Genomic DNA, 26,723 nt, shown 5'->3' with positions numbered 1-26,723 from the left:
TAGCCGTAATAACACGTAAAACAAACATAAAACTCGGTATTTTGACAGGGGGAACTGGAAACAAGGATCATAATGGAATTGAGCTAATGAAAAACCAATAAATTGGGGCGTTTTTAGGACAAGCATCAAACATTGAGGAGAACTTGAAAATCCGAAATTTGAGGGAAGGGAGGGGGATTGAAAAAAGCAAGTTTTCAAGAAACGGGAAGAATAGTGGATGCTAGTCAAAGTTTCGAGTCATTAAAAAATGAAACTTTTTTTCTAAACAAGTATTGCCTTTATTTCAAGTAGTTGTATATACAGTGTTAAATTTGACTGCTATGTTTATCGAATTAATGAGGACGCCGACAACAAACGAGAATGTAATCTGATAGCGACTATATCGGTCAGCGAAACGCGGCGTAATTAGCGTTATACTTTTGGAACTACAAGCCAAAATGCAGAAATTTGCCGAGACTAAGAAACCGAAAGCCGACTCGAATCGGACGAAATCCTCGAAAAGTATCGGATTAAATCGCAGCCAATCACAAGCCAGTACGAGTGTGTTGTCGGCTCTGTCTCAAGTAGCATCGGGTGGCAATGTTGGCGCTTCGGAACTGGCAGGCGGTGGAGTTAATGAAATACCGAAAGACTGTTCTAACTTGGCGACTATTAGTCTGACTATTGCTACGGATTTGAATGGGAACCCAAATGGAACGGGTAATTATCAGTTGTTGACAGTATTCCATAGTTCAACAAGCATATCCGGTTGCCGTGCACGTAGCACAGAATGTTCCGAACGCATTCTCAGAAACACTTTTTTAATTAGTTTTTTTTCTGGAGCGTCATGTGATGATAGAACTGTAAAAACACGTTGAAATTTATTAACTTAAGCTAAAATGATAATGATCCTCAAAAATAAGTAAACAAAAAAAACTAAATATTTTAAAATGTTTTTAAATTTTTTCATTAAGTTTCTTGTCTCTTCTCCATGCTTTCCCCGCGGCTCTTTTTCCTCCCCCCCCCCCCCCACTTCACACGACCTTCAATATATTAGGGTAACGAGTGGTTTTACGAGGTTGAGTATGAAAACCAAATATGTTTGTCGTGGCCTTATTAGTCTGTATGTAAAATTTCATAGCAATCGGACAATGTAGTCAACAAATTTACATGTTAAAATTTGCAGGTGGGGGGGGGGGAAGGAAAAAGAGCCTTCCCCGCATTTGAGTTTCAGTTTTGAAAAACATTTTAAATAGACTTTCTAATAATGAATTTCAAGAAAAATCAAGGGGACTGGAAAAGAGCCTTCAAAAAATCAGCAAAGTTTTCTTGTGCTCTTTTCCCGGGTCTTTTCCAGTCCCTCCCTCCCACTTCAAAATACAGGTAAAAACACGTAAGTATACAAAAATACACATTCAAATTACACGTAAAAACCGTAATAACACGTAAAACAAACATAGTTTTATGTTTGTTTTACGTGTTATTACGGCTAAATGAGTGATGTTACGCTGTAAAGTATGATGAACAAATCTGTTCACAGTTGTCGATTTGTTCACCACGCCAAATTTCATTGCATTATGACAATGTTAAATAAGCTTTTTAAAATTGAATTTGAAAGGAGGGAACTGGAAAAGAGCCCTTTTCTCGACTATTTTCACACCACATTTGAAGATCAGTTTCGAAAAATGAGTTCAGCGTAGTCACTTTCAATGAATTTTTGCATGGTCAACAAACGAACTATTGATAACACAGCTGTTCTTCGAAACTTTCATTGTCACGCATTCAGGCATAAAAGAACGCAAGACAACTGAAAAAACGAAAAAATTCAAATATGGATAGGGGCGGGGTAAAAATGAGCCTTATTTTCCAAGAAAAGCGGCTCTTTTCCCCTTTTCCCCCACGTGTGATTTTTTTTAGAAACTATTTTTACGTTGTCACAATGTTGTGAAAAATTACATGTTGAACAAATGACTATTTTGAACACATGCTTGTTTTCATATCTTTCGTTGTAAAAACTTGCATTATGGCAAAATAACACGTAAAGCAACTGTAAAAACTGTCAAATTTGAAATAAGGGGGTGAAAAATTGAAAAGAGCAAGTGAATTATTCAAAGCTAGCTTTCCTTTTAGTAAAACAATTTTTTAGCCTAAAATGCTACTTTTTATCTATAAAGAATGTTAATTAATCGCTTTACTCGCTGCATATTTGACTAAAGATTTTAAACCAGTTTTTCTCAACACTTGGAAAATTTTTTGAAACTTTTCAATGTCACTCGAATTAAAATTGAAAAGGCAGCGATATGATATATCACTCTACCCAGGTTGCGGTATTTAGTTTTGCGTGCTGCAAAACAAAGAAACTAAGATACATGTTCCTCTACTTTTTCAATGGTCGCAGAAAAAAAATTTATAGCCCCAACTACCCCGCTTTTAATGTTATGCGAGGAGGTGTTAAAATTTTTTGCATAAACAATGGGTACAGGACCCAAAAATCTAAAATCAGGTCTTCATTTTGAATTGACTCGCTGGTTCTCTGATTTTGATTTTCAAAAAACAAAAGAAACTTGGTACTAATTTACTCTTCCCCATTTTTGAACTAATTTTTCATTACGGACCTTAGATTTTTTCATGATAAAAAGAGTTCAACAACAAACTGGAGATGAGGTTAATTTGACAGTCATAATAAAAAAGTAAACTGAAAAAAGAAGTTTTGTAGAAAATTACTAGAAAAAAGAAAAAATACATTAAAAAAATATTTAGATGAATTTTTTCAAGTTTTGCAGTTTTTTCAATTTTTCTAAGAATCCAAAAATGCGCTAAAATACTCAGAAAAAATTAACGTTACCCGAGTAAAACTAATTTTACATTTCAAATTATGCGGTTTTAATCTTCTAAGCCATTAATATAAGACTGCTCGCTCGCTTCATTTGCTCGATTTAAGACGAAAAATCAAAAATTTCAAACCGACTTTTCTCAACACTGGAGAATTTTTTTGCAACTTTCAAATGTAGTTCTAATCACAACTGTTAGGCCTTCAATATGATTTATCACGTAACCCAGTCCAACGACTTTATGTGGTACCTGATTTTGAGTGGAAAACGAATAAGATGAAACAAAAAACAAATATTTTAGTACTTAGTTTATTTCAACATAATAACAAAAGATGAGAACTAGATTCACAAAAAGTTCTTGTGCAGACAATTTTTTTCCTGTGCCTATTTGAAATTTGTTAAAAACAGATACTTTTCAAAACACTTCGAGACTAATAGGATGTCACGTGATGAATCATTTTTAAGTCCTGTTAGTGTGACTATATTCCAAAAAAGGAAACACAGCCAACAATTCATTTTTGCTCAATTGATTCGTTTTTTTTTTCTTTCCAGACGCAGACGGCAACCAGATCCAGTCCTACAAGAGATCTGTCACTCTCAACCTCGCTTCTCAGCCCAATATTAGTCTTCACTCTGTCGACAACGACTCCCCCCTCGACTCCAAAGGGGGAGGGGGAGGGGCCATGATGACAGTTGTACCCCCTGATGTGTTGAATAGACTGATGGATATTTGTGCGGCTGATATTTCTGCTAGCGACCAGAAAATGCAAATGCAATTAATCGCGAGGTAAGAAAAAATTAAATGATCAAAATTATGACGCCGCGATAAAAATTTTAAACCCTAAATTTTAAACCCTAAATTTTCTGTTTTTAAATAGCCAGTGTTAACTTCCGTATCTTAAATCAAAGTTGAGAATGAGTTTATTTCATTTTATTGGAAATCAACAGATATCAATAATGGTAGCTTTAAAAATATAAGCGTATGAGAAATGAAAAATTTGACTTCCTTTTTTTTAAATAACATCTTCGCGCCAAGATTGGGTTAAAATATTATCAAACTTAGGTTCACAAAAAATGGATTCAATCAAGGTGCAAAAGCTAAATTTTGAAAAAGAAATCAAGAAATTTGACCAAAAATTCCTCGAAACTCGACAGAAAAGTTATTTTTATGCAGCCTACGGAACAGCAAAGTTGACCAAACTACTGTCGTCAAAAACCCAGATGGGACCGTTACTTATATGCAAACCCGCAGAGTAAAATCAGGCAAAAACGTCTATGTGGTTGAACAAAATATCACAGTATCACGTGATCAAAAGATCACAGACAAACCCGAGAAAGCCAGTGACGCTTTATCGGTCGCTCCGACAATCAGCTTGTCCGAAATTGACTCGCAAAGTATCGTCGAGACAAAATTGACTCGCAAAAATTCGAACAATTCAAGTCAGTTGAAGCGTGTTCAGAAATCGGAAGTTTCTGGAAATGATTTGAAAAACTCAAACCACTCAAAAAGTTTTACTGACTCCAAAAATCTAACCGAAAATTCGAAATCTGGGACAAATTTTTCCGAGTCAAAGTCGCTTCACAATTTAAAACCGGGTTACGATTCGCAAGCTGAAACTGAAACGCCTGGAATAATTCAGAACATTCTAGAAGCTTTACCCGAGAGCATTCGTTCTTCGCAAGTCGCTCCAGCTGACACTAAGTCGGAACTTTCGACTCACAGTAAAGTTGAAAGTTCGGTGAAAGGTATAATGAAAAAACCGAGTAATAACTCGTTAGCTAGTAGTGCAAAGCCGAGTCAAGTCGGGTCGAATCGGGTTTTTACTTCGAGTCAATTATCGCATACGCATAAAACACAGGAAGAATCCGAGAAGGATTTGCGTTCGGCAACCAATAAGAGTTCAGCAACGGGTGGCACGAACTCAAGTCGTAGAATTTCGTTTGACAAGGATAGTTTAAACATCGCAAAAACTCCGGGTAAATCAGATTTGGACACTCTGGATGTTAGAAGCGCCAGGAGTTTGCATTCCGCCGCTAGGCATCATGGAAATTATGGCGAGGATATTCAACTGATGAGGGTAAGGAAACCAAAAATCCATCAACCGCCGCCGACGCAGAGCGAAAAAGCTACTGCTGATGTTATGCCGCCGGCTAGTTCTACCGGAACTGCAAAACCTTTTGGGTCGACTCCTATGAACAAATCCGGTAGTCAGAAGTCTTCAAAGGAAAATGATTCCTCAAAGGTTTCCGGGGATCTTTTGGACGAGCCGATTATTCGAATTAGCAACGCGGATACCTCGTTGCTAGCTTCGTCGAATTCTCGACGCTCGTCTAAAAGCCGAAGTTCACATTCGTCGACTAAAAAGTCAGGTTCGACTAAGACTTTTTCCGAAACACAATCATCGTCAGGGTTGATTGAACCAAAACCCGAGATAACAAAACCCGAAAGTAAAACTTCAAGTGGCTCGGAAAAAGTTGAAACGAAAGCGACGCGGTCTGAGAAAACCGAGTCTGATAAATTCAGTTCGGGAACAGCTGGAAAAAATTCAGAAACAAAAAGTGATAAGAAATTTCAACCCTTTTCAAGTATGGTTTCAGAATCATTGAATAGTACTGAAATGAAATCGCGAATGGCAAGTCGGAACCGCGAGCTCGGTAAAGATTCTCGAGTGGAAACGAACGAACTTTCGACGACCGTTGAAATAACTTCAACAACGAGCAATCCAGCTAAAAGTCGCTCCAAAACCAATCATTATGATGATGTTCTAACCAGCCCACAAGCAAGTCAAGATCTCATGAAAACGAACGATCAGGTATCCGAAAACAGAATAAGAATAACTTCTGAAACTAATTCTCAAAGTGGTAAAACAATTGAAGTTTCAACCACGAATTCGATGACTCATAAAAGTAATAAAGGGTCTGTTAGTGAACGAAGCCAAGTTGATTCAAGGTCAACAAACGGCCGAAAGTCGGACAAAAGGTCACACCATTCGGCTAATCGCCCCAAAACTGAAAGATCGGCAACTGATAGTCCAACATTGACAACACATACGTCAATGATCAGAAATACGACAAATCCTTTAGCCGAAACATCGACAGCGAAAAGTCAAGTTAGTGCCAAAAGCCATTCGTCTAAGAGTCGGAAAAGTCATAGTTCGTCTAAGAGCAGTCGGAAAATACGAATAAGTTCGGCTAGGGCGGGTTCAAGTGCTACGGGCGACCACACCGTTCGGTCTAGTACTAGGCACGTTGGATCCGAAAACTCGGCAGCTCTTCGGAGTCCTGTGCCACCCGACGACTTGTCGCACCAGACGTCGCACGAAAGACGACAACAAAATTCCCGACAACAAGTTTCCCGACAAGGATCCAATTTACAAGCAGAGCCTCAGCCTTCATCTCGTGGTGCGAATGATAGCGGTTTTATGACACGAGAGTCATTCAGATCGAGCGGTCCAAGCGAGCCAAGTCAAAACCGAGCTCTAGTCGGCGACGAAATTGAAACGAATCGACGAGCTTCTCTCGCTCGCATAGCGCCAAGAGGACCCGAAGAGACAAATCAAGTTGTCAGATCGACGAGTTTCGGCGACCGAACCGACAACACGACTGAAGCACGACAACGTCGTGGTGGACCCGATGAGTTTTCAAGTCGTGTTGAAAACTCGTTCGTTCAAAGTTTGAATCCACAGAGCACTGAATTCGATGGATCCTCGAATCGAAGTTCTCGAAAAAGGTCTCGATCTAAAATTGACTCAACTTCTGTCATACCTGAAAATGAACCGAGCTCTCAATCTGCAACTCTCCCTAAAGAGCTGAAAAACACAGATTTTGATGATCACGTGAGTCGAAAAAGCAAAAAGAAAAGTCACAAGTCAGGATCGAACCTCGGTCTCTCGGCTGACGGGTCCGAATTGAAATCAGCTGTTAGAACCTCGGAGATGGAAAGTTTGGACGAGGATAAAAGTACTTTAAACCGATCTCCAAAACCGTTAGAAGGGACTATTTTGGAAAATGATCGAAGAAAGAGCATAACAACACAGAGTACGGCGGCTCAAACTATTGATTTTGAATCAACAATAAGACAAGACAAGCCTTTAACAACAGACGTCCAAACTTTTGATGAAAATCAAAAACATGAAGATGATGAAAATAAAAAATTTTCAGGTTTGTTTGTCGCTGTTTCGACCGCCTCTGAAAAAATTCCAGTTAATAACACAAACACCAAAACGGAAATTTCCACGTACGGAACTATTTCAGAAGATACTACAACTACAAGTCACAAACTGAAACCTTCAAACATTTCGAAGCTTGAAAAAAGTACTGACGTAAGCTCAAAACTGTATTACATAACAAAAGAAGAAGAAACTACAGAACCACATACTTATGACGTAATAGACGACGATCCAACTACTTCAAACCGACAAGCAAGTTTGTCCAAAATTGATAAAAATTCTTTGGCAGAAATTTCGAAAGATTCGAGGTCAAATATTCAAACGATGGCCAGTTCCCAAACTATGGCCGGTTCTCAAACTATGGCTAGTGCTCAAACTATGGCCAGTTCAAGAAGTGTAGAGTATTCTGTGATTGAAGATTCGACCGACAATCCGCCCGCCGTGCCGCCGAGGGTTCCTTTGAAGACTTCTTTTGATGGAAGCACCAGCGGACGAAAAAGCAGCAGGAAAAGTTCGAGGAAAAAATCGGCCAAGGTGAGTGTATGTTTTATTAACTATCAGCTAAACAAAAAGTTTTTCTAAGAGATGGTAATTTTTTTTGCTACAATTTAAAGTAGAAAATATTCATGCTCCTAATTTTTTTCTATAATTTGACACTTTTGTAGATTAAAACTCTACTGCTACCAGAAATCAGTTTTTTGATTTTTTAAAATTCGCTCAACGTGAAAAAAAACTATTCAAACTAGTATCAGCCACAAACCTAAGTGGTTGAAACCTGAGCGCAATAACAATTTGAGTGATAAAATTACTAATTAATTTTGTTAAAACCAATCAATGTTTAGGAGTTTGTTCTACGATCCAGTTTACAAATTCTGTCACCTGCAAACTTTGAAGAATAAAATTCATAATTTATGAAAAAGAACACCAGGATTAATCTGGCAATCAAAAAATGTTGCAATGAATCACCAAAACTTTTCATTGAAATAATTGAACCACCAAAGCTTATTTTTTTGCAAATAACAAAGACAAAGAGCTCAAAAATACTGTTGATGACGCAGATTGAATAATTTCTCCTTCAAAAAAAGACTATTTTGAGCTCTGGGTTGGCAAAAAAAGTAACTTTGACTAATCCTTGAAACCATGTTACACGTTAAAATTGCAAAACGAAGAAACTAAATGCAACTAGTGTACGGTTTCCAATTGTAAGTCGAGTTTTTGTACCTGTGTTTTCGAGACCAGTTGTAAGTTAAATTTTTTAGAAAAAAAAATTGGTCGTTAGATGATTTAGTTTGATAGTGTGTTTTCTAATACAGCCGGCCGCAATTGAGTACAGAGCAACATCAAGATAAACTAATAATCGAAATAAGCACAAGCAAAAAACTGCTTTTATAAGGAGAAAAATCTGGAATGCTCCGAATGCTCTAAAACGTCCCGATGCAAAACTTTTGATTGTCACAAAAAATGAATTTTTTAAATGATTTTTCTCTTTATCTTCTCCACCGCACACCAAGAAAAGAGTAAAGTGATATATTTTGTGTGAGTTTACATTTCTTAAGAGTCTGATAAGAACCAAATTGACAGCTTTAGGCAATTTTGCAACTTTGGAAAAAAATTAGTAGCAGGTAGTAGGACGCTTTAGTGGACGAATTATATCACACTTTTGTGTCCAAAGTTAGCCACATTGGTAATTTTGAAAAGCTTCATTTTACGAAAAACGGTCGCAGATGAAATATATATTTTTTTGAGAGCAAGTCTTCAAACAATTTCAGATCACATGTAAATCCCATCAAACATGTGTAGTTTAAAAGACGAAATTTTTCTTGACAAAAAGTTTGCCACAACACAAATAATATGCCGTTTTCTTCAAATGCCGAGCAATCAAACGGCAAAAATTTATTCATCGAGACACCAATTAGCAAAAATAATTTAATTAAACAATTAAGAAAAAGACTAAAAAGAACAAAAATTATCGAAAACTCGTTTGAGTTGTTTTTGAATTGAAAAAATGCTACGCTAATTGATAATACTGTGTTAATATATAGTTGTTAGATGATTTAGTTTGATACTGTTTATTTTTGATACAGCCGCCTGCAATTTGAGTAAAAAATCAAAATAAAGATAAACTAATAATCAAAATAAATACAAGCAAACTACGCTATCAATTTTACTTTTTCATCATAGTGACAACTTTCATGTACTCAAAAACGTCTTAACTGGAAATCAAAGGTACTTTAAAAATATACAAAACTAAAGCGTAAATAACTCACTGTTGGTAGTCTCCAGCTGTTCGTAATTATGTTTCTTGTTTCGTTTTGAGTCAATGTGCTCACATTAAATTTAGATAATCCGAAGTAAACTTAAAATAGTTCGGCTTTTTTGAAACAATTCTGCGTAAATAATAACTGTTTCGAAATTAAGATAAAAAAGAGAAAAATACTGGAGTTTGACTTTCAAAACTTCCGCGCTATCTCTAGAAATCCTTTTTAGATTTAGAAATCAAGTTTTCGCTACTATGGCTATTAGATTTTAAAAAAAACTTCAACCATTTATTAGCAAGTATGTTACGCCAACTACAGCAAGAGCAACCGAAAAAAATCAACCAGTCCCACCAACCTAACACCTTCGTAATGACACGCAATTTGCACTTGCTAGTTCATCTACCAGTTTTTTTGGCCCGTTACAGTAAAAACTTAAAAAGGTGTTTCATTGTTGTTGTTTTAGTTCTTCTGAAAAAAATTCTATAATTAGCTTTAAAAAATTAGATTTCAGCCGATTTCAGCCACGTTTCACACAAATCAATTTTCCATTAATTTCTGTCAATTTTCTCAAAAGATCTTCATAGCTCAGATAGTTTTGTTTGATTTAGTCACAAATATTAAAACTATTGGCATTAGTATTTTCAACAATTTACTTAGAAACAAATGTAATTTTTATCCTTTCCTTAATATTTTTAACCACACGTTTGTGAAAGTTTTTTATCATGAATATGCTCAAATTTAGAAGAAATTTTTGGTTTTGGAATAAAAAACTTTTTGTCCTTTTGAAAAACAACTGTAATCTATAAATTTAGTTAAAATTTCAAATAGTACCTCTCACATTCAGCAAAGATGAATCATTCCGCTTGTTCATTTCAATCTAAATTAGGCATTTACTTCTCTGGGTTTCCCTAATTTATAGATTTCTAAGTCTCTGGAACTCAGCTCTCTGAACAGAAACAAACGGTTTATCGAAAAATGTTTCGACCTTTTTTGGAAACACCAAGATAACTTCTTAAAAAAACGGTCCGGACTTGCAGTTTTTGGACGTTTCTTAGAACATTTTGAAAGGGAGGCGTAGGGGGGGGGCGTAGGGAAAAAATTCGAAAATTTAGTCGATTCTGTTTTAGGTCGGCCAAGTTGATTTTCCAGGCACTCGTCCCGAAACTCGAAAAAGAACGTATTTTGACCAAATTTTTAGCGCTACAGGCAGACTTCTTGGAACAAACTGGTCAAAAATGCCGTTTTTGGGTGTTTTTTGGAAAATTAGTACATATTGACCGCCCCTGGATAAACGTGTTCATTCGGTTTTATAAAAAAATTTTTTTCAAAAAGTAGAAATTTAATCTTTACAAAATTTAATCAACTTTCATGGAGTTTATGTACAAAAAATAATCCATTGTATTGAAATTGAAAAAGGATTATAATCGCTTATAATAAATTTTAATGTGTTTTCGTTTTTCGAAAATAATCGATTAAAATGGATTAAATCTCCATTTCGTTGTCTAAATTTGCCATGACAGTCGATTATATAGACATCATTTCAGTCAACAAAAATCCATTATAATTGATTTTTATCCATAAAACTTCTCCCTGTATTTTTAGCTGCTTGAAACAATACTATCTGGATGCACTGGATTTTTTTTCTTGGTAAAATAAAAAATTCTTTTTTAAAAATTCGTAGAATTTAGTTCCAGTGAACGCTTCATCAACATGAAGCATCTGCCATCTTTTCTTAATAGTCTCCTCTGAGAAGAGTTTGAAAAATTGACAAAAAAATAAAATCTTTTTTTTTTCACAAAACATGCAATAATATGAAAAGAAAAATACACACGATGGTCGAGATGATTTTTTTTCAGAAAAAAGTTTTAAGTTTTTGGTATAATATGGACTGATTATTCCTTGGAAATGATCTTCTCTTGAAAAACGTCATAAATTTTTGCATTCACTATCTGATCTTATCAATTATTTGAAAATGTACAGAGCAATCGTTATCTTTCCATGTTCGTCTTCAATCTTGAAACATTTTATCTTGCTTGTTCATTGCAAGGTTTGGATTTATTAGAGTCGATGAACGTGTATCGATGAATATGTATTGATGAACGAGACTCTGATATAACTGGCGGTTATTTTTTGTGGTATTTTATAGATAAACTTTTTAGCTGTTTGTCTTTTTATTTTTTTCTTTAATTTCAGTTCAATTATTTTGTTAAAAGGAAGGCAAACTCCAATATCGAACATTCAAAGTAGAATTTAGGTGTTTCGAAAAATAGCCGGCTACTTTATATGATGGTTATACCCAACTTTCAACATATCCATGCTGCCTTAAACGACCCGCACTTGATATTCATGAGAATTTTTTGGTTTTTGAGGAATTCAGAGCTAAAACTAGTTCCATTATGATAGGACATAATTAAATTCTAAGCTGATATCAAGAAATTCACAATCAAGTTACTTAACAGGCAAAGATACACAAACAAACAGTAACTTTTTATTAGATCAAACTGAATTTTTTTCAAACATTGCGTTTTGAACATCGTACCCGCATAGAGTTTCAAGCGTTAATAATCGATTATATTACGATTTTAGTACCACTCTTACTAAAATTGAGAAACAATCATTTTTAATCAATTAATAATCGTTTATAATCTCTCTTTTTGAAATCAATTTTTTATCACTTATAACACAATTTAATCGATTATAATCGATTTTTTATCGGACTATTTTTCGATACAGTTATTATCAATTATAATCGATTATAATCCATTTTTAATTCATGAGTTTTGCACAAAAATCTATTATAATCGATGATAATTGATTATAATCCCTTTTGTTTGCCCGTTTTGTCTTCGAAGTTGCATCTAATTTGTTTATAAATTATGATTTTCGTAGACGTTGGTTCCTGTGAAAAATGAGAAATCAGTTTTTGAAATTTTCAAATCAATTCAAATTTATGAGTTTTTTTTATTTTCTTCCCTATTTTAGGATGCAAAATTCAAGCCTTTTTAGCCTTCAAAATATCAATAAATTGATTTAGTTTCAAGATTGATTCGGAAGATTTATTTTTCACCGCGGAATCTTGCAATTAAAATGAAAGGATCTCTAAGAAATTTTAGTTTCGTGTTAAAACTTTGTGTTCAGATGAACCAAAGTGTGACAAGAGATCTCTCTTTTAGAGACTTTGTTTTTGACACAAAACTATTAACCCATAAGATATAATTCGACTATAGTTTTGGCTTGACAAAATTGTGGCAAAATAAGATATTATAATCGATTATAACTGATTTGAGGGTTTTTTTGTATGATCTTTAATCAATTATAATCGATTATAAGAGATTTTCAAATCTCGGAAAATATCACGACCTTAATCAATTATAAATCGTTTGAGCATGTAATTTAGTTAATTATACTCGATAATAAAGGTACAAAAATCATCAAAAAAATCAGTTATAATCGATAACTTACTCCTAAAATTGGATGCGGGTACTCTCCACTAGCAGCGGAAACCTCATCACAATTACCCGACGAAGTGTGAACATTTAAAACCACCCGAGTCGAGATTTTTCACCTAATTTGAAACAAGATTTGAGCGGCTTGAGCGGTTTTTTTAGACAATTACGCTCAAAATTGTATGAAAATTGTATGATTAGCATTTTCCGTACATTTGATGCAGGCAATTGTATGATAAGCTTTTTCGGTGTGAGGAAATTTAAAATAAGCATTTTCGGTTTAGGGATGTCAACCCGGGGTCACATTACCTTTCCAGGCTTTTTTGTTGGTTTTAATCGGTTTTCTTTTAAAGACCGCTCAAAAAACGCTCTAAAACCGCTCAAATCTTGCTTGAAAAACCGTTCAAAAATCACCGCAAGAAATGAGCGGTTTTTGAACGGTTTTTTAAGCAAGATTTGAGCGGTTTGAGCGGTTTTTCCAAAAAAACCGCCCAAACCGCCCAAACCGCTCAAACCGCTCAAATCTTGCAGAAAAACCGCTCAAACCGCTCATATCTTCAGCGGTTTTTGAGCGGGATCTCGACCCGGGCATTGATAGATCATTTTAAACTCAATAACCTCATCGCGAAGATTATTTTGGAAAAACTATACAAACACTTCCATGTTCTGAACTACAATTAAAACCTAGTAGCTTCAACATTGCGTTATCAAGCGATTACACTGCAGTAGTGATTTAGACTAGACATTGATTTCCATGGGCAAATTATTATCCCTTTGGAGAAGAAGAAGTAACGCTAAAAATTGAAATGACCGCTATAAATCTCAGTTCATGTATATATTCTACTCCAAATACAGAACCACAAAACTATGACTACAAAACCCTTAGAGTTACAGAGAAGAAGCATACGAAAACAATGTGTACACAGAAACATTAGGTTACAAATCCTTTTACCGCCCATTTCAGAATCGTCACAAGCAAGCAAATTTTAACTTGTTGCAATCCTGATCCAAGCCGTCACTGCATTCAGTACATTCAAAGTTACCCCAATGATTGGACCATAAGTTTTTTCAGTTAACAAATCTGTTATCAGATGAACCAAACTTTCTCTTTAAATACGCTATAAATCAAGTAAATTGATGTGAATCACAATCGAATGCAAAATAGTAATTCTATATCATTTTGAATAAATAATCGCATTTCACAATAACATGTCACAGAAACAAATCATTACTTACAAAAAAAATGGAACCAAAAATTAACTAGCTCGAGAACCTTTTTTATTTAAAACAATTTAGAGCCTATTTTACAACTTGAAAAAAAAGTTAAAAATTAAAATGAAACATTCAAAAATAAAAGACCAAGAACATATATCCTTTCCACATAATGGGTAAAAAATTCCAGACGATAACTCAGTAATTTAAACTCGAGCCTTGTCAAGAAAACACAGATAGAACTGAAAAAAAACTAAAAGGGCTATACATATTTATAAATATCTACCTACACTATTTATAACACTATTTGAAACGTAATCCACAATTATAAATATTACATATTTGTAAATATATACCTACACTATTTATAACACTATTTGAAAAAGTTTTGCTGGAATAAAAAAAACATGGTAACCAAAGAAATCCAAATCACAGCGAAGTTGAAAATCTACTTTTAGTAGACACCAAAAAAGATACATGCCTTGCAGTTTTATGGATAACAATTGATAATAATGTCATTTGATAGTCAGTATGCATAATTTTACCAACGTAATCGAACAGAATCCATTAAAAATGGATTATAATCCTAACATTTTTTAAATCAATATAATCCATTATAATCGATTATGATCGATTTAAATGGCGGTTTTCAGATGTGAACATAATTTTGCAAGTTATCTCATTTCCTGTTTAGTGCAATTACTCCGGATTACGTTTCATAAATTTAAACTTTTCACATAAGATTTCATATTTTAAATTTCTCTACTTTTTCATTTTGGCAGTTTAACATTTTATTTTACTGTTTTTTTTTTACAATCGGCATAGTAAAAATTTTTACCATCGGCATTCCCCCGCTGTACCCTAACAAACCCCCCCCCTGCCGCCACTACCCTTCTCCTCTCATTTGATTGAGAAGGGTATTTAATGGTTGAAGCCAGGGGGGTATACGGAACACCTCCCCCCTACTTGGGTGTACGTTTAAGCCCCGGCTTCACTCCTGTTTAGTTTGTGGGGAGGGGGAGGGGGCGGCGGTTACTGTACTGTTTATACACCCAATTACAAGTAGGGGGGATTTAAAGGAGGGGATTGCCGGGGAAGATGGGTTTAGAGTGGCGAGGGGGTTCGAAACCCGGGGATGTGAGGTGGAGGTGTAGATGGAGGTGGTGGTGGTAGGGTAGGTGGTGGGGGTAAGTGAGGTGGTTGGTGTAAATTGTGGAAGGATATATTAGGATAAACTTGGAATGGGGGATGGGTTGGAGTAGGAGAGGGGACATACTTTGAGTATTTTAGGCTAAGAATGAACGTGTTTGTTCGGGTTCTAAATTTGCAGATCGTTTCCAGACATTTCAAGATTTTAATTAGCTGTAAACATTTTTCTGCAGAAAAAAAATCGGTTTTCATGAATTTTTGTGGCCCAAAAAGTCGGTTAAATTGTCAAAATAATCGGTTATAATGGGTTTTTGAATATTGAAAATAATCGATTAAAAACCCCTAAAAATCCATTTTCATGGTTGGATGGGTCATGAAAATCGATTAAATTGGTTAAGTTTTTCGCTGATACAATCCATTATAATCGAGTATTTCCCATGAAACTCCAGTGCGGGTAGAACAAGACATAAATTACAAAAAAGAAAACTTGAATCATCTAACGCTTCTTTGGTTGATGACGAGCACTATGATTTGAAATTGCTTTTAAAATACTTGGTTTTGATCATTCCTAGTTCTTTTATGAAAAAAAATTTAGAAATGATGAAAACCAAGAACTTTAAAAGCAATTTTAACTTATAGTGCTCGTCATCAAGCAAATAAGCGTTAGATGTTTACCCCACTAGCATTTTTCAGTGCTGATATAGCACTGGAAAAAAGCTGATCTTTCGAAACACCTATCAAAAATTATCGAGGAATTGTGAGGAGTGTTCAAAATCTTCATTCTAGTCGTAATTTTTAGTCTTAATTCTAGTCGTAATTTTTTGCTTAGTTCAAAAAAATTAGAAACTGCGAAAAAGTGTAAGCTGTGCATTTCTGGCTACTTAACTTAAGGGCTTTCTGATGTAAGAAAACATTTGGTTATTATGCATACAGACAAAAATGAAGCTAGAATTTTAGAGCGTAATTTAATTGCTTTTATAAAATTATATAATTTAATGCAAAAAAAAAATCGTTTATGATAAAAAAAGGTTTCCAAATATGAAAAAACTCTCAACAAAGTGTTATCAAGCAAATTTATGATGCATTTTACTCATTCAAACCGTATGACCAGCCACTTTCCGCTTACGAAAGTTGTATGATTAACATTTTTGATTACGTCTCAAATGGCATAATTCCCAAATGGCATAAAAATGAAAAATTTCCCAAATGGCATAAATTTCATGCAACAGGTGCTTTGGAAAAATCGAGAACAATTTTTTCGTGAACAATGTGAGAAAATTAGTCAAATTGTCAATTCAAATGTTGATTGACATTTTATCGTGAAAAACTTGTAGAACTTTTTATCAAAAGCAAGAAGCATAAGCTTGCGATTATTAATAAGCTTCTGGTGGTCAATTTTTTACGACAAATCTGTTGCTTAAATTTGTTTGGAAGCAATTAATTCCAAATCTTGTTTACATGCTTTCGTTCCTGGCAAAATGATAGAAATAGAAATTGATAGAAAACGTTTAAATTACAATGAAAACTTGAAATTTATGCCATTTGGGAAAAGTTTCCATTTTTATGCCATTTGGGAATTATGCCATTTGGGAAGTTACCACATTTTTGATCAACCCCTTGTTTTCAAAACAGTTTTTTGGTCTTTTCTTGACCAGCAAAACATATGATATCTCTCCGCAATCTCGCTATTTATTCTTTTCTTTTGTACAGTGCTGATTTAAGTTAACCGGACAAAACGCGTTAAACTTGAAACTTAAAACGCGTGTTGTCTCAAATTGGGTTGAGTTTAGGTGAAAAGTTATTAAGACAAAATTTGCTTAGAATTTTAGCAGAATTAATATGATGTAATTTGTTTTTGCAAAATTCGGGTTCAAATTTTTACCCCAAAAATGGGTCATTTTGGTTTTTTTAAGTTAATCAAAAATTACGCCAAAAATACCCAGTCGATCACAGACATAATTATATCAAAGTGAGCCCCTTACGTAGTCCAACAAACTTTAAAAAAGGGTAGATTCTCCAAAACATTGTATAAGTTAATTTATTATTTTTGTTTAATAGACAAAAAAGGTCGTTTTTACTATATAAAAAACCAACTTTTTATTTAAAAACAATTTTTAAACTATGCAATTTTTTTTGGAGAAAATACCCTTCTTAAAGTTTGTTGGGCTACGTAAGGGGCTCACTTTCATATAATTATGTCTGTGATCGACTGGGTATTTTTAGCGTAATTTTTGATTAACTAAGAAAAGCCAAAATAACCCATTTTGGGGTAACAATTTGGACACGAATTTGGCAAAACAAATAACACTAAATTAAATCTGCTACAAATCTAAACAAGTTTTGTCTTCATAAGTTTTCACCTAAACTCAACCCAATTTGAGAAAAATGCGTTTTAAATTTCAAGTTTAACGCATTTTGTCCGGTTAATTTAAATCAGCACTGTATTCAAATGTCCTTAAAAGAAGCTTGCCGGGTGAGTAGGTTAAATGTGACGGCAAAACATTACCAATGAGATCCCTTCGGTACAATTTCATGACATCCACTTTTTGTTTACCCAAGCTTAACTTTGTAAAGGTGCACTTCAAAAGCCTTCTAAACTGCCCAAAACTGAGTAGCCTCAAATTAGAGTCTGAAAAAGTCAAAAATAATTCCACGGTGTACTTTCGGACATTCGCTCTCTTTCGCCAAAGTTCCTTTGTTCGACCTTGCTCTTGGTCAGATTTTTCGGGAATCTACAAAATTACCTTTGACGAGAAATTTAAAGGAATGTATTCCTGGAGTAAAAAAAATGAAAACCATTGCCAAAAAAGTTATCTGACGGTGTTTTCTAGGTGCCCGGGTTGAACTCACATTGAAAATTAGCGGAAAAAAATGAAAAAACAGCGATCCCAATCGATGCTTATTTTCAGCGATGAAACAGCAATAAAAAACCTATCAGCATGAGCAAATAGCTCTATCAGGGGCTTGATCCCCAATCCTTCAGCTTTGTCGACACAGATTCTACCTCTGCGCTAGCAATTCAATGTAAACTGAAGTTAAAGGGTTTATCAAGTAAAACTCTTATTTGAAAGCTATTAGAATAAGTTCAAAAATTCTTAAGTTTAAGTGATGATTTTCTACGGAATCATTACTGAAATAGCTCTGAAAATCGCAGGTTTATCTATGCAACAAACTCTGAATTGTACATGAATCAGCGCTGGAAAATAGCGATCACTGGGATACTACAGAAAAAGCGATAATTACCGGTGGGACTTCAACCCGGGAGGGAGTTTGTTATTTAATTTTTATCAAAAGTTATTTTTCTTGATTATGCAGGGCGGTCACGGTACTGGTAAAGCTCATTCTGGTATTGATAGAATATATCATTGTAAATAAGCTTGAGCGGCTAAAGTTCATTATCAAAAGTTGTCCAAGACCGTTCGTAGAAGCAACTACGTTATGTATTATTTGAGCCGGGTCATGCTAACCAAAACCCAGACCCCCTAAAAATGGTAGCACCACAGAGTATATTCTAGTATCGCAAGACATTTAGAACGGTACTTTTCTGATTTCAGCTCCAATTTTTGTTCCTGAGTTTAGGTCATCGAGCCAAAATTCCATGCATAATAGACAGTCTGATTTGAGACCGTTAGTTTCTCGAAATTTTTTTTGTTCCGATCATGGTTATCCGGTTTCACGATACAACTGGATGTTGCTGGTAATTGTTCACCAGATGAAAAGTAAGCGTAGAAGTCAATTCCAGAATATGCTTCTACAGAAAAAACTGTCTTCTATTGCTCTATAACTGGTTTTTTCTAAAGTTTCAGTAATTAAGTTTCAAAATTTGACCAACTTTGCTTTTGTAACAGAAAGAGTACACTCGCAAGTGGAAAAGTGCGCTAAGTTTTTAATGATTGCTCAATTTAAATATAAATAAGAAAAAAAACGACGCAGAATTTATTATCTTGGTGATTTTATTGCATTCATGGTATATCTAAAATTTATGATCTAAGATGCAACACAGCTTCTTCCGTTTTAAATCTTAACATTAGATCTTTTTTGAATTGTTTGCGAACCTTGTAAGTTTTTTTGCCTAACAAATGAAACAAAACTTTGTTGCGACAACTCTCTCTGAAATTTTTTCACTATATAAAACAACAACTTAAATGGATCGAATTTCTTTAAAAGTTGATTTAAACTTTTAAGTAAAATCCGATAATTTCATGAATTCGTCTCATATTAATGCTGCACTTCTAAAGCAGTACTCAAAAATGGAGTGGGCTTTCTTCTTACACAGTTGTATCAAATAAAACGGATCAGCCTTTTTTCTGCCTTTTATAGTTTTATCGCAAACGCCGAGTGATTATTTTTCGGTCTGAAATTTTATTCGAGACAAGCAATGCTTAAATGTAAAAAACTGCGTTCGCCATTTAAAAAATTTAGAGCTAAAAATATATATTCGAGTAGCAAAATTCAGTGCTGATTAAACAGCGAGTTTCAGTGCTCATTAGACCGCGAGGTTTGAAAAACTCGAAATTTTTTAGGAAAAAAAGCAAAAAAAATGATTTAAAAAGGCCACTTGTAGGGCGCTACCAAAATGTGTGCTTCTTAGAAATTTTTTCACTGACTAATTTCGAATCATCGCTATTTCTTTATTGAAAAGAGTAACATTAGTTTTTGGTGGACATTAATAAACGAGCGATCAATTTTATGAAAACATTGAATCATCTGCAGAATTGTTCTGAAAACACACTTGCATTGTTTCATGGATGCTGCAAACGGGTAGTTTTAAATACGATCATTGCGATTTATTGAAACGAAAGTACAGATTGTGGTGATAGAAAAATAAACAGTAGTGATGATTTTAACAATCCTGTCAATTTTGGTTCTGTAAAAACCAGGGCTTATTAAAGAAATAATGAAAATTTTTCAAAGATTTCTTGGAGGTAAAACTTATGCAAGTTTCATCACATATAACTATGACAGAAAAAAAACTCGTTACACAAAACTATGACAAAATAAGGTTTCCAAATCCCGGGTTCACCTTCGTAGACCAAAAATGCTAATGATACAATTCCATAAAGTAAGTCTATGAAAAAACACTAGTCAAACAAACATAATACACTTTTTTTTTAAAATAGTGCCATCGAATTTTCAAAGATTTTTTTCTTGTTTCGGTATAAAGTTCGAAGTATCCTACTAAATAGAAACGGAAAACTTTTTGTCGAAAAATGCTAATCATACAATTTCAATATATGGAAATTGTATGACTAGCATTTTTTTCATGGCGACAACCAACTTTTTTTTCAATAATTTTGAAATTGCCCCAAAAACTCTTTGGTTTTTTCCAACCGCAAATCGAAATTTTTACTCAAACAAACATTTTTCACAAAAGAAAATTTTGAATGCAAAATTTAATTTTTGTGTGCATAACGTAGTCCTGGATACACTAGTCTTGGATTTTTTTCCTTTATGCTTTTTACTTTTTTCGAAAACACTTAAAACTCCTATTTTGATTTGTATGGCATGCTTATGCATGCCTTGATTAAAGTTGATGAATTAAAAACTCAATTTTAAAAAATAATCGTCGTTGGAAATTTTCACTAAAATTTTCGTTATATTTTTTGTGTAAAACTGAGTTAAAACATTTCAGGTCGTTTCCAATGCATTTATAATGCGAGACGATCAAAATATTGGTTACTCAACTTTGAGTAACCAAGTATTGTCACTTGAGTTCAGTTACGAATACAATCAAAATGTTTTGAGAAATTATTTTATTTTGGTTTAGGAAAAGTGTATAATTAGAATTTTTGGTCAACCTGGGATGCTATCTGAACTAAAGTAATCGAACCACATTGTGTACTACTAGAGAAAAAAAGTGATTAGGTCGAAACGTTGTTTTACAATCTATATATACAATCCAAGCTACAGAACATAAAAGGATTAGTTTCAATGACCCTAACTTTTGAAATTTTCTTTGAAAAGTTTTGGCGAGTCCAAAACTTTTTCATGGCTAAAAAAATAGCCTCTATGTGACTTTTTATGACCTCAAAACAGATTTAAAAACTGATTTTTTATGTTGATTTTAATCCGCCGGCGAGAAAAATTTATTTTTTGATAGGAAAAAATTGTTGAGAATTTTTTTTGGTGAGAAAATCTAATTAACTTACACAAAAACTAACTGGCCTCAGAATCGTTTGCACTTCTTTAAAATTTCATCTTCAAAAATTTGTTAGCGTGTCAACCAAGGTCATCTAATATTTCATAATTAAATCATTTTTTATGCGTTAGATAAAAATCTTTTAATAGTGAAACTCGTAAGAAGTGAGGCAACTAACCAAATTCAATTAAAGTAGCTTAAGCCAAATGAAACATTTTTTGAATTAACGCGGGTTTTGTTTTAGTTTTGAAACAGAATCAATTTTCAAATATCCTAATACTTGGTTAGAATTTAATACAAAACAAAGTTGCCGCAGATTTAAAATCTTTTGCCAATTTTCTTACAGTTTTTTTGCGAAGTTGGAGATAGGAGGATCTGAACAAATAGTTTTTCGTTTGTCGTGGTGAAAACGACTTACATTTTGTTTTTTCATGTCGTTGAAAAATCTAATTGCTGTTTGAAATTGAGAAACTATTATAAATTTTTTCAAGGAACATTTAGTTTTTTTTAGTAATTTTACACGATTTTAACGACCAAAAGTAAAAACTTTTCAGACTTTTTCGACCAACACTTGAACAATTTTTTAAAAGTTTCAATTTCTACTCGCAGTGTACTTTCAGCGCCTATTTTGGAATCCAATTTTTCAAAAATTCAAAAAATTGCAAATAAAATCTTGAATTTTTTTTTGATTTTTTCGTTTTTGTATTTATTTATCTGCAATTTTTTTTTTCAATATGCTAGCTCCCAGTTTTTTGTTCATCTCTTTTTATCACGCAACGCCGAATAAAAAACGACAATAATTTGAAAAAAAAAGTTGTATTTTTCAAGACTCTGTTCGGAACATACTGTGCAACTTGCACAATAACCGACAATCTCTGTTTTTTTTTCAATTGTTTTGGAGAAAATTGAAGACTGGACTAAAGAGCAATTTTTTTCAGTTTTTGTATAATTTTTAGAAGTTGGAGTTGAGTCAGGATGGGTCGAGTGAGTTCATCAGGACAGCCAATCCTCAGTCCCAGTCAATGTGCTCACCCGACTGTTCAGCAAACAATCACTCTCAGTCTTGTATCCGAACAATGGTAGATCGAAATGGGGCTAGTAGTTTAAATCTCTAGTAATTTATAGCTTTTTACCTAATCAAATTGTGTCTTAGCAGATTTTGAAAATTTATATTTTAATTTGGGACGAATTGAAAAAAAAATTTAGTAAAGGATATGTTTTACAGTCTAGTCCGTTTTGATATAAAGAATTTTTTATATCAAAACGGAATAGACTAGAAAAGCAACACTTCTAATTCTTAAAAAGCAAAAAAAAAGTTTCATAGAACCTCAATGTGAGGTATTAATATTCAAAACATGATAAACTTATATTTTTCATTTAAAAATGGTTTTCTGATGCCGTGTTATTGACCAAAAACACCATAAATAAGATACTATTATTCATTTCAAAATGGTTTACTGATGTCTTCCAAACGACCAGAAAGACAATAAATTTTTTCATAAAATCTCAAAGTGAGATATTAATTTTCAAAACCTGATAAAATACTATTTGTTCATTTCAAAATGGTTTTCTGATGTCGTGTGAACGATCAAAAACGCAATTAAATTTTAATCGAATTTCAATATTTTAATATTCAGAACCTGATAAAATACTATTTATTCATTTCGAAAAGATTTTCTGATGTCGTCTGAACGATCAAAAACTCAATTAATTTTCAACAGAATCTCAAAATGATGTTTTAATTTTCAAAGTTTGTTAAAATACTATTTATTCATATCAAAATGGTTTTCTGATGTCGTCTAAACGACCAAAACACCATAAATAACCAAAAAAAAATCGGGTTTTTTGGACCACAAAGCATCCCATCAGTCTTAATCTGTATCCCGTTTGTTTTCTCCTGTCAACAAAACTATTTGGTTTTGTAGTGATGTTCATAAATTTTTTCAAATTTGATAATAAATCCTGTTTTTACTTCTAGAGTAATTCCTACTAAAATTTGCCGTCGACACTAGTATACTTTGGGGTTTTAGAATTCCTCGGCTGCCAGTGGATCGAACAAAAAAGACAGTCTGATGAACGACTCTTTGGAACTGTCAGGAGGAGCGATTAGTCACCGATATGAAACAATAGATGAGACTACTTCCAAACTAGGTAAAGTATAGAGTTTTTTCAAACGGGTTTATTTAATGATTTCTCTCTCTTTTCATAATTGTTTAGGTTATTGAAACGATTTTTTTTGCATAGGGAAGTAGCAAATTGCCGAAATCTGATGAAACTTTTGATTTTGCTTGAATGCCTTTCGTTCGTGCATGTTTTCGTGGTTTGTTGAATGTTAACTGAACTTTGGGCAAAGTTTTTATAACACTATGGTATCAAACAATTGGATAAAATAGACTGAAAAAAAATTTTTTAGATAGTTTTTTTTTCAAATTTGGCTAATTTGGAATACAAATAGTGAGAACAAAAACAGTTTGACAATTTAAGAGTATTTTTATGGTGCAATATATTGCAGAATCGCAAATCAGAATTATGACCTTAAAACGGGTGAATTCGTTTAGAACAAAACTACGGAGTTATACACCTCTATGGTAGTTATTCTCACATCGATTGACCCCGTTTGCCCCCTAACCTTTGATCCATTCGAGTTCGCCAATTTGAAGAGTGTAATATTTGTTTTTAGTGCCGCTAAATAATTTGCATAAAAAATGCTGGTAAAACTTCGAAGAATTTCCGCTATTTTTAGTCTATAGGCAAAAAAAAAGAAGTTTGAAAATTCTGTGTTAGTTTATCTTATCCGATTGTTTTATATGAGTGCTATGAAAGCTTGCTCAGCTCAAAATGCAGTGAAATTATAATAAACCGCAGAACCATGCGTAAACAGTATAAAAGCCAAGGTAATAAATTATATCATCAGAGTTTGGCGAGTTTGGTGAGTTTGGTTTTTGATTTATTTTAAAATTCAGCGCATACCGTTTTTTTAAAGGATAGGAAACTCCAATATCGCACAGCAAAAAGTGTAAGGGGTTACAAATGACGTGATCGATTATTAGTTTCGGAAATTGTAAATCATTTTTCAGATTTCCAGCGGAGTAAAAATCGTACCTATTGAAGTCAAGTTTTCTGAAATTGGGTTATTTTTATCAAAAAAATGTCAGTCATAAAATGTTTCATAAATCAAATGAGCTTTGATGCCAACTTTGTTTCATCGAATTTCGAAACTGAAACTTTTTAAAAAAAAAACAAGTCAGCAAGTTTTTCTTAATCACTTGCGCTCATTTACTGTTTTCCTGCTGTCTTTTGGAAATGTTTTAGAAACCGAAATTCAAAAGTTGTAGTATCAAATTTTCAAAGATTTAGTTAAAAAAACAGTTTTGGAAAATCAAGTTGAAATTGACAAATTTATAAATCACAACTATAAAACTCTAAAATTGAAAACTTATACCTTCGATGAAAACTTATAACAAGATTTTACTTGAAATGAACAAAAATATTTGAATTCAAAGCGATTTCAGGTATCTCTCAATTGGCAAAAGCTACCCTTGAACAAACCAATCGAGAACAACTGAGCAAGTCCCACATTCAGTCTAGAAGCACCCCCTACACTACTCACCACAACCCACATGAGTCATACTCGGGGGGACCACACAGACTCGTGAGACGCAACTCAACTCGACAATCTTCCAGGCAAAATTTTATTTGTACACCTGAATTTCACCAAAAAGAAATATTTTCGCAAAAAAAAATTTGTTTTAACGGTTTTGAAATGTGTGAAAAACTGATTTCCGACCTCAAAATCAACATATTTGTTCCATAACTTCGTTCAGATAAAACAGTTATTGTTGTCCATGAAACTACTAAAATTTTGTACACGTGTAATATCTCGCTCAGTGTACTCGTGAACTAAAATCACGTTTTCGCAATCTCAGAATTGCTCGTGTTGACGTCCATATAAGAAAAATGCCTTATCATACAAATTCATATATGGGGTCTATAGAAAACATTTTTATCATACAGTTTTCATACAAAAAAAATTATGACAAGTATTTTTTCAATCGTTTTTTTCTTCGAAAAGTTTAATTATTTAATTTCACAGTACAACAACTGCTTTTGCTATTTTCATGAAAATCTCGGAAGTATGGCAAGAAATTCATCATTAAAGCTAGAACGAGGCAAAAAAAGCTTATTAAAAAATTTCGTAAGAATGCCTAAATTGCTCTTTTCTTACATTTTTTCCAGTCCATGAAATCGTATAAAACTGTATGACAAGCATTTTTTGATAGTATGAAATTGTATGATAGGCATTCTTTGTCAAACCGGGTCATTCGATTGGTAAAAAAAAGTGCATCAAAGAGAAATTTTCTCAAAAGGTAGCTCTAAATCGACGCTTTTAGTTCACTTTTGAACACAAAAATCTACCAAAATGGCAAATTCAGTTCAAGAAAAAAACTTTCCTCAAGAATTTTCCATAGAAACCGTTTTCAAATTTCTTTTTATTTCAAACATCAAACGAAGACTCATCCAATGCTCACATCATATTTCAATTTTTTTTTTAAAAATCATATTTGTTGATAGTCAACACAATCGGTATAAATATTGTATAATATATGTATACAACGTTGAAAAAATATGTTTAATCCAAAAAATTAAAATGTCGACAATCCGTAGAAACTATGTACCAAAATATACATTAAAAAAGTATTTTGGGTGCTATTTAATTGTTTATCTCAGTAATCGATCACCATCGTGCTAAATTAAGTCCAGTCGATTACATATTTATTTGATGCAATCAAAACTATCTGTTTACTATTGATTACTAATTTTTACTAGCGTTAATCGACTAATTTTTTAATCCAAAAATAGGCGTTTTGAGAGTTTTGAAACAAAGTTACCCAAAAAAATGGAAAAGTTTACTTTTTGTGTTTAAGTTGTGAACACAAAAAAGAATAAGTCTTGCATGCCAGAAAAAGTTTTTCGGAAAATGTTTGTTTGAGTGCAAAATTTGTGGAAATTTTCTTTTATGGAAACAATATGATTAGCGTTTTTTGGCGACTTTTTTTCTTGTTTATTTATGACGATGCACCGACCGACTTCTATGCCGAAATAGGAAAAAAATTTCTAGAAAATTCGAGGAAACCGTTTTTCAGCCTGGTTTTCAGCTCAATATTTAACTAAAAAAGCTTGAGGTCTCGAATTAAGAAAACAACCAAACTTGATAATTAATTTTTTTAAAATTTATAGATCTCGAATCCACTCGATGACTCGCGTGGTCTCCGTATCTCAACCCCCCTCTGTCGTCAATCTGTCGAACTCGATGGAGTCTGTCAGGTCATCAAACTACGTAAGAAGTGGCGAGACATTTGCAGTCGTGCCAGAACACGACTCGAAACGAAGGTACAAGCAAGATAGTTGGAACCCTAAATTACTATGGATGGCTTCCCGAAAATTAGGTCCTTTTAAGTGGGTTAGAATGTCGTTAATCGTATGAAAATTTCTGTTGAGTTCTGTTGATGGCTTGTTTACAGATTGGTGAAAGTCACTGA

At 33.5% G+C, this 26,723-nt stretch overlaps 1 protein-coding gene across 1 annotated transcript; it reads left to right on the top strand.

Annotated features, from left to right (window-relative positions):
- Positions 1-437: 437 nt before the first annotated feature.
- On the top strand, positions 438-26,723 carry LOC134854954 (mucin-3B-like). The gene is made up of 8 exons (XM_063871334.1): positions 438-699; positions 3,363-3,597; positions 3,985-7,513; positions 22,140-22,277; positions 23,214-23,334; positions 24,696-24,867; positions 26,422-26,644; positions 26,706-26,723. The coding sequence occupies exons 1-8, from the start codon at positions 438-440 to the stop codon at positions 26,721-26,723; spliced, it is 4,698 nt and encodes a 1,565-aa protein (XP_063727404.1).

Source organism: Symsagittifera roscoffensis, chromosome 10, assembly GCF_963678635.1.
Source record: "Symsagittifera roscoffensis chromosome 10, txSymRosc1.1, whole genome shotgun sequence".
In the NCBI taxonomy this organism is placed as follows: Eukaryota; Metazoa; Xenacoelomorpha; order Acoela; family Convolutidae; genus Symsagittifera; species Symsagittifera roscoffensis.
Note: the sequence above shows the minus strand (reverse complement) of the source record. Positions and strands in the feature narration are given on the sequence as shown.

Bases quoted from the DNA above. Each gene is read 5' to 3' on its own strand.
- LOC134854954 (XM_063871334.1), top strand. From the start codon at position 438: ATGCAGAAATTTGCCGAGACTAAGAAACCGAAAGCCGACTCGAATCGG. The intron at 7,514-22,139 runs GTGAGTGTATGT...TATAATTTTTAG, and splicing joins CGAGGAAAAAATCGGCCAAG to AAGTTGGAGTTGAGTCAGGA. The intron at 22,278-23,213 runs GCTAGTAGTTTA...TTGGGGTTTTAG, and splicing joins CAATGGTAGATCGAAATGGG to AATTCCTCGGCTGCCAGTGG.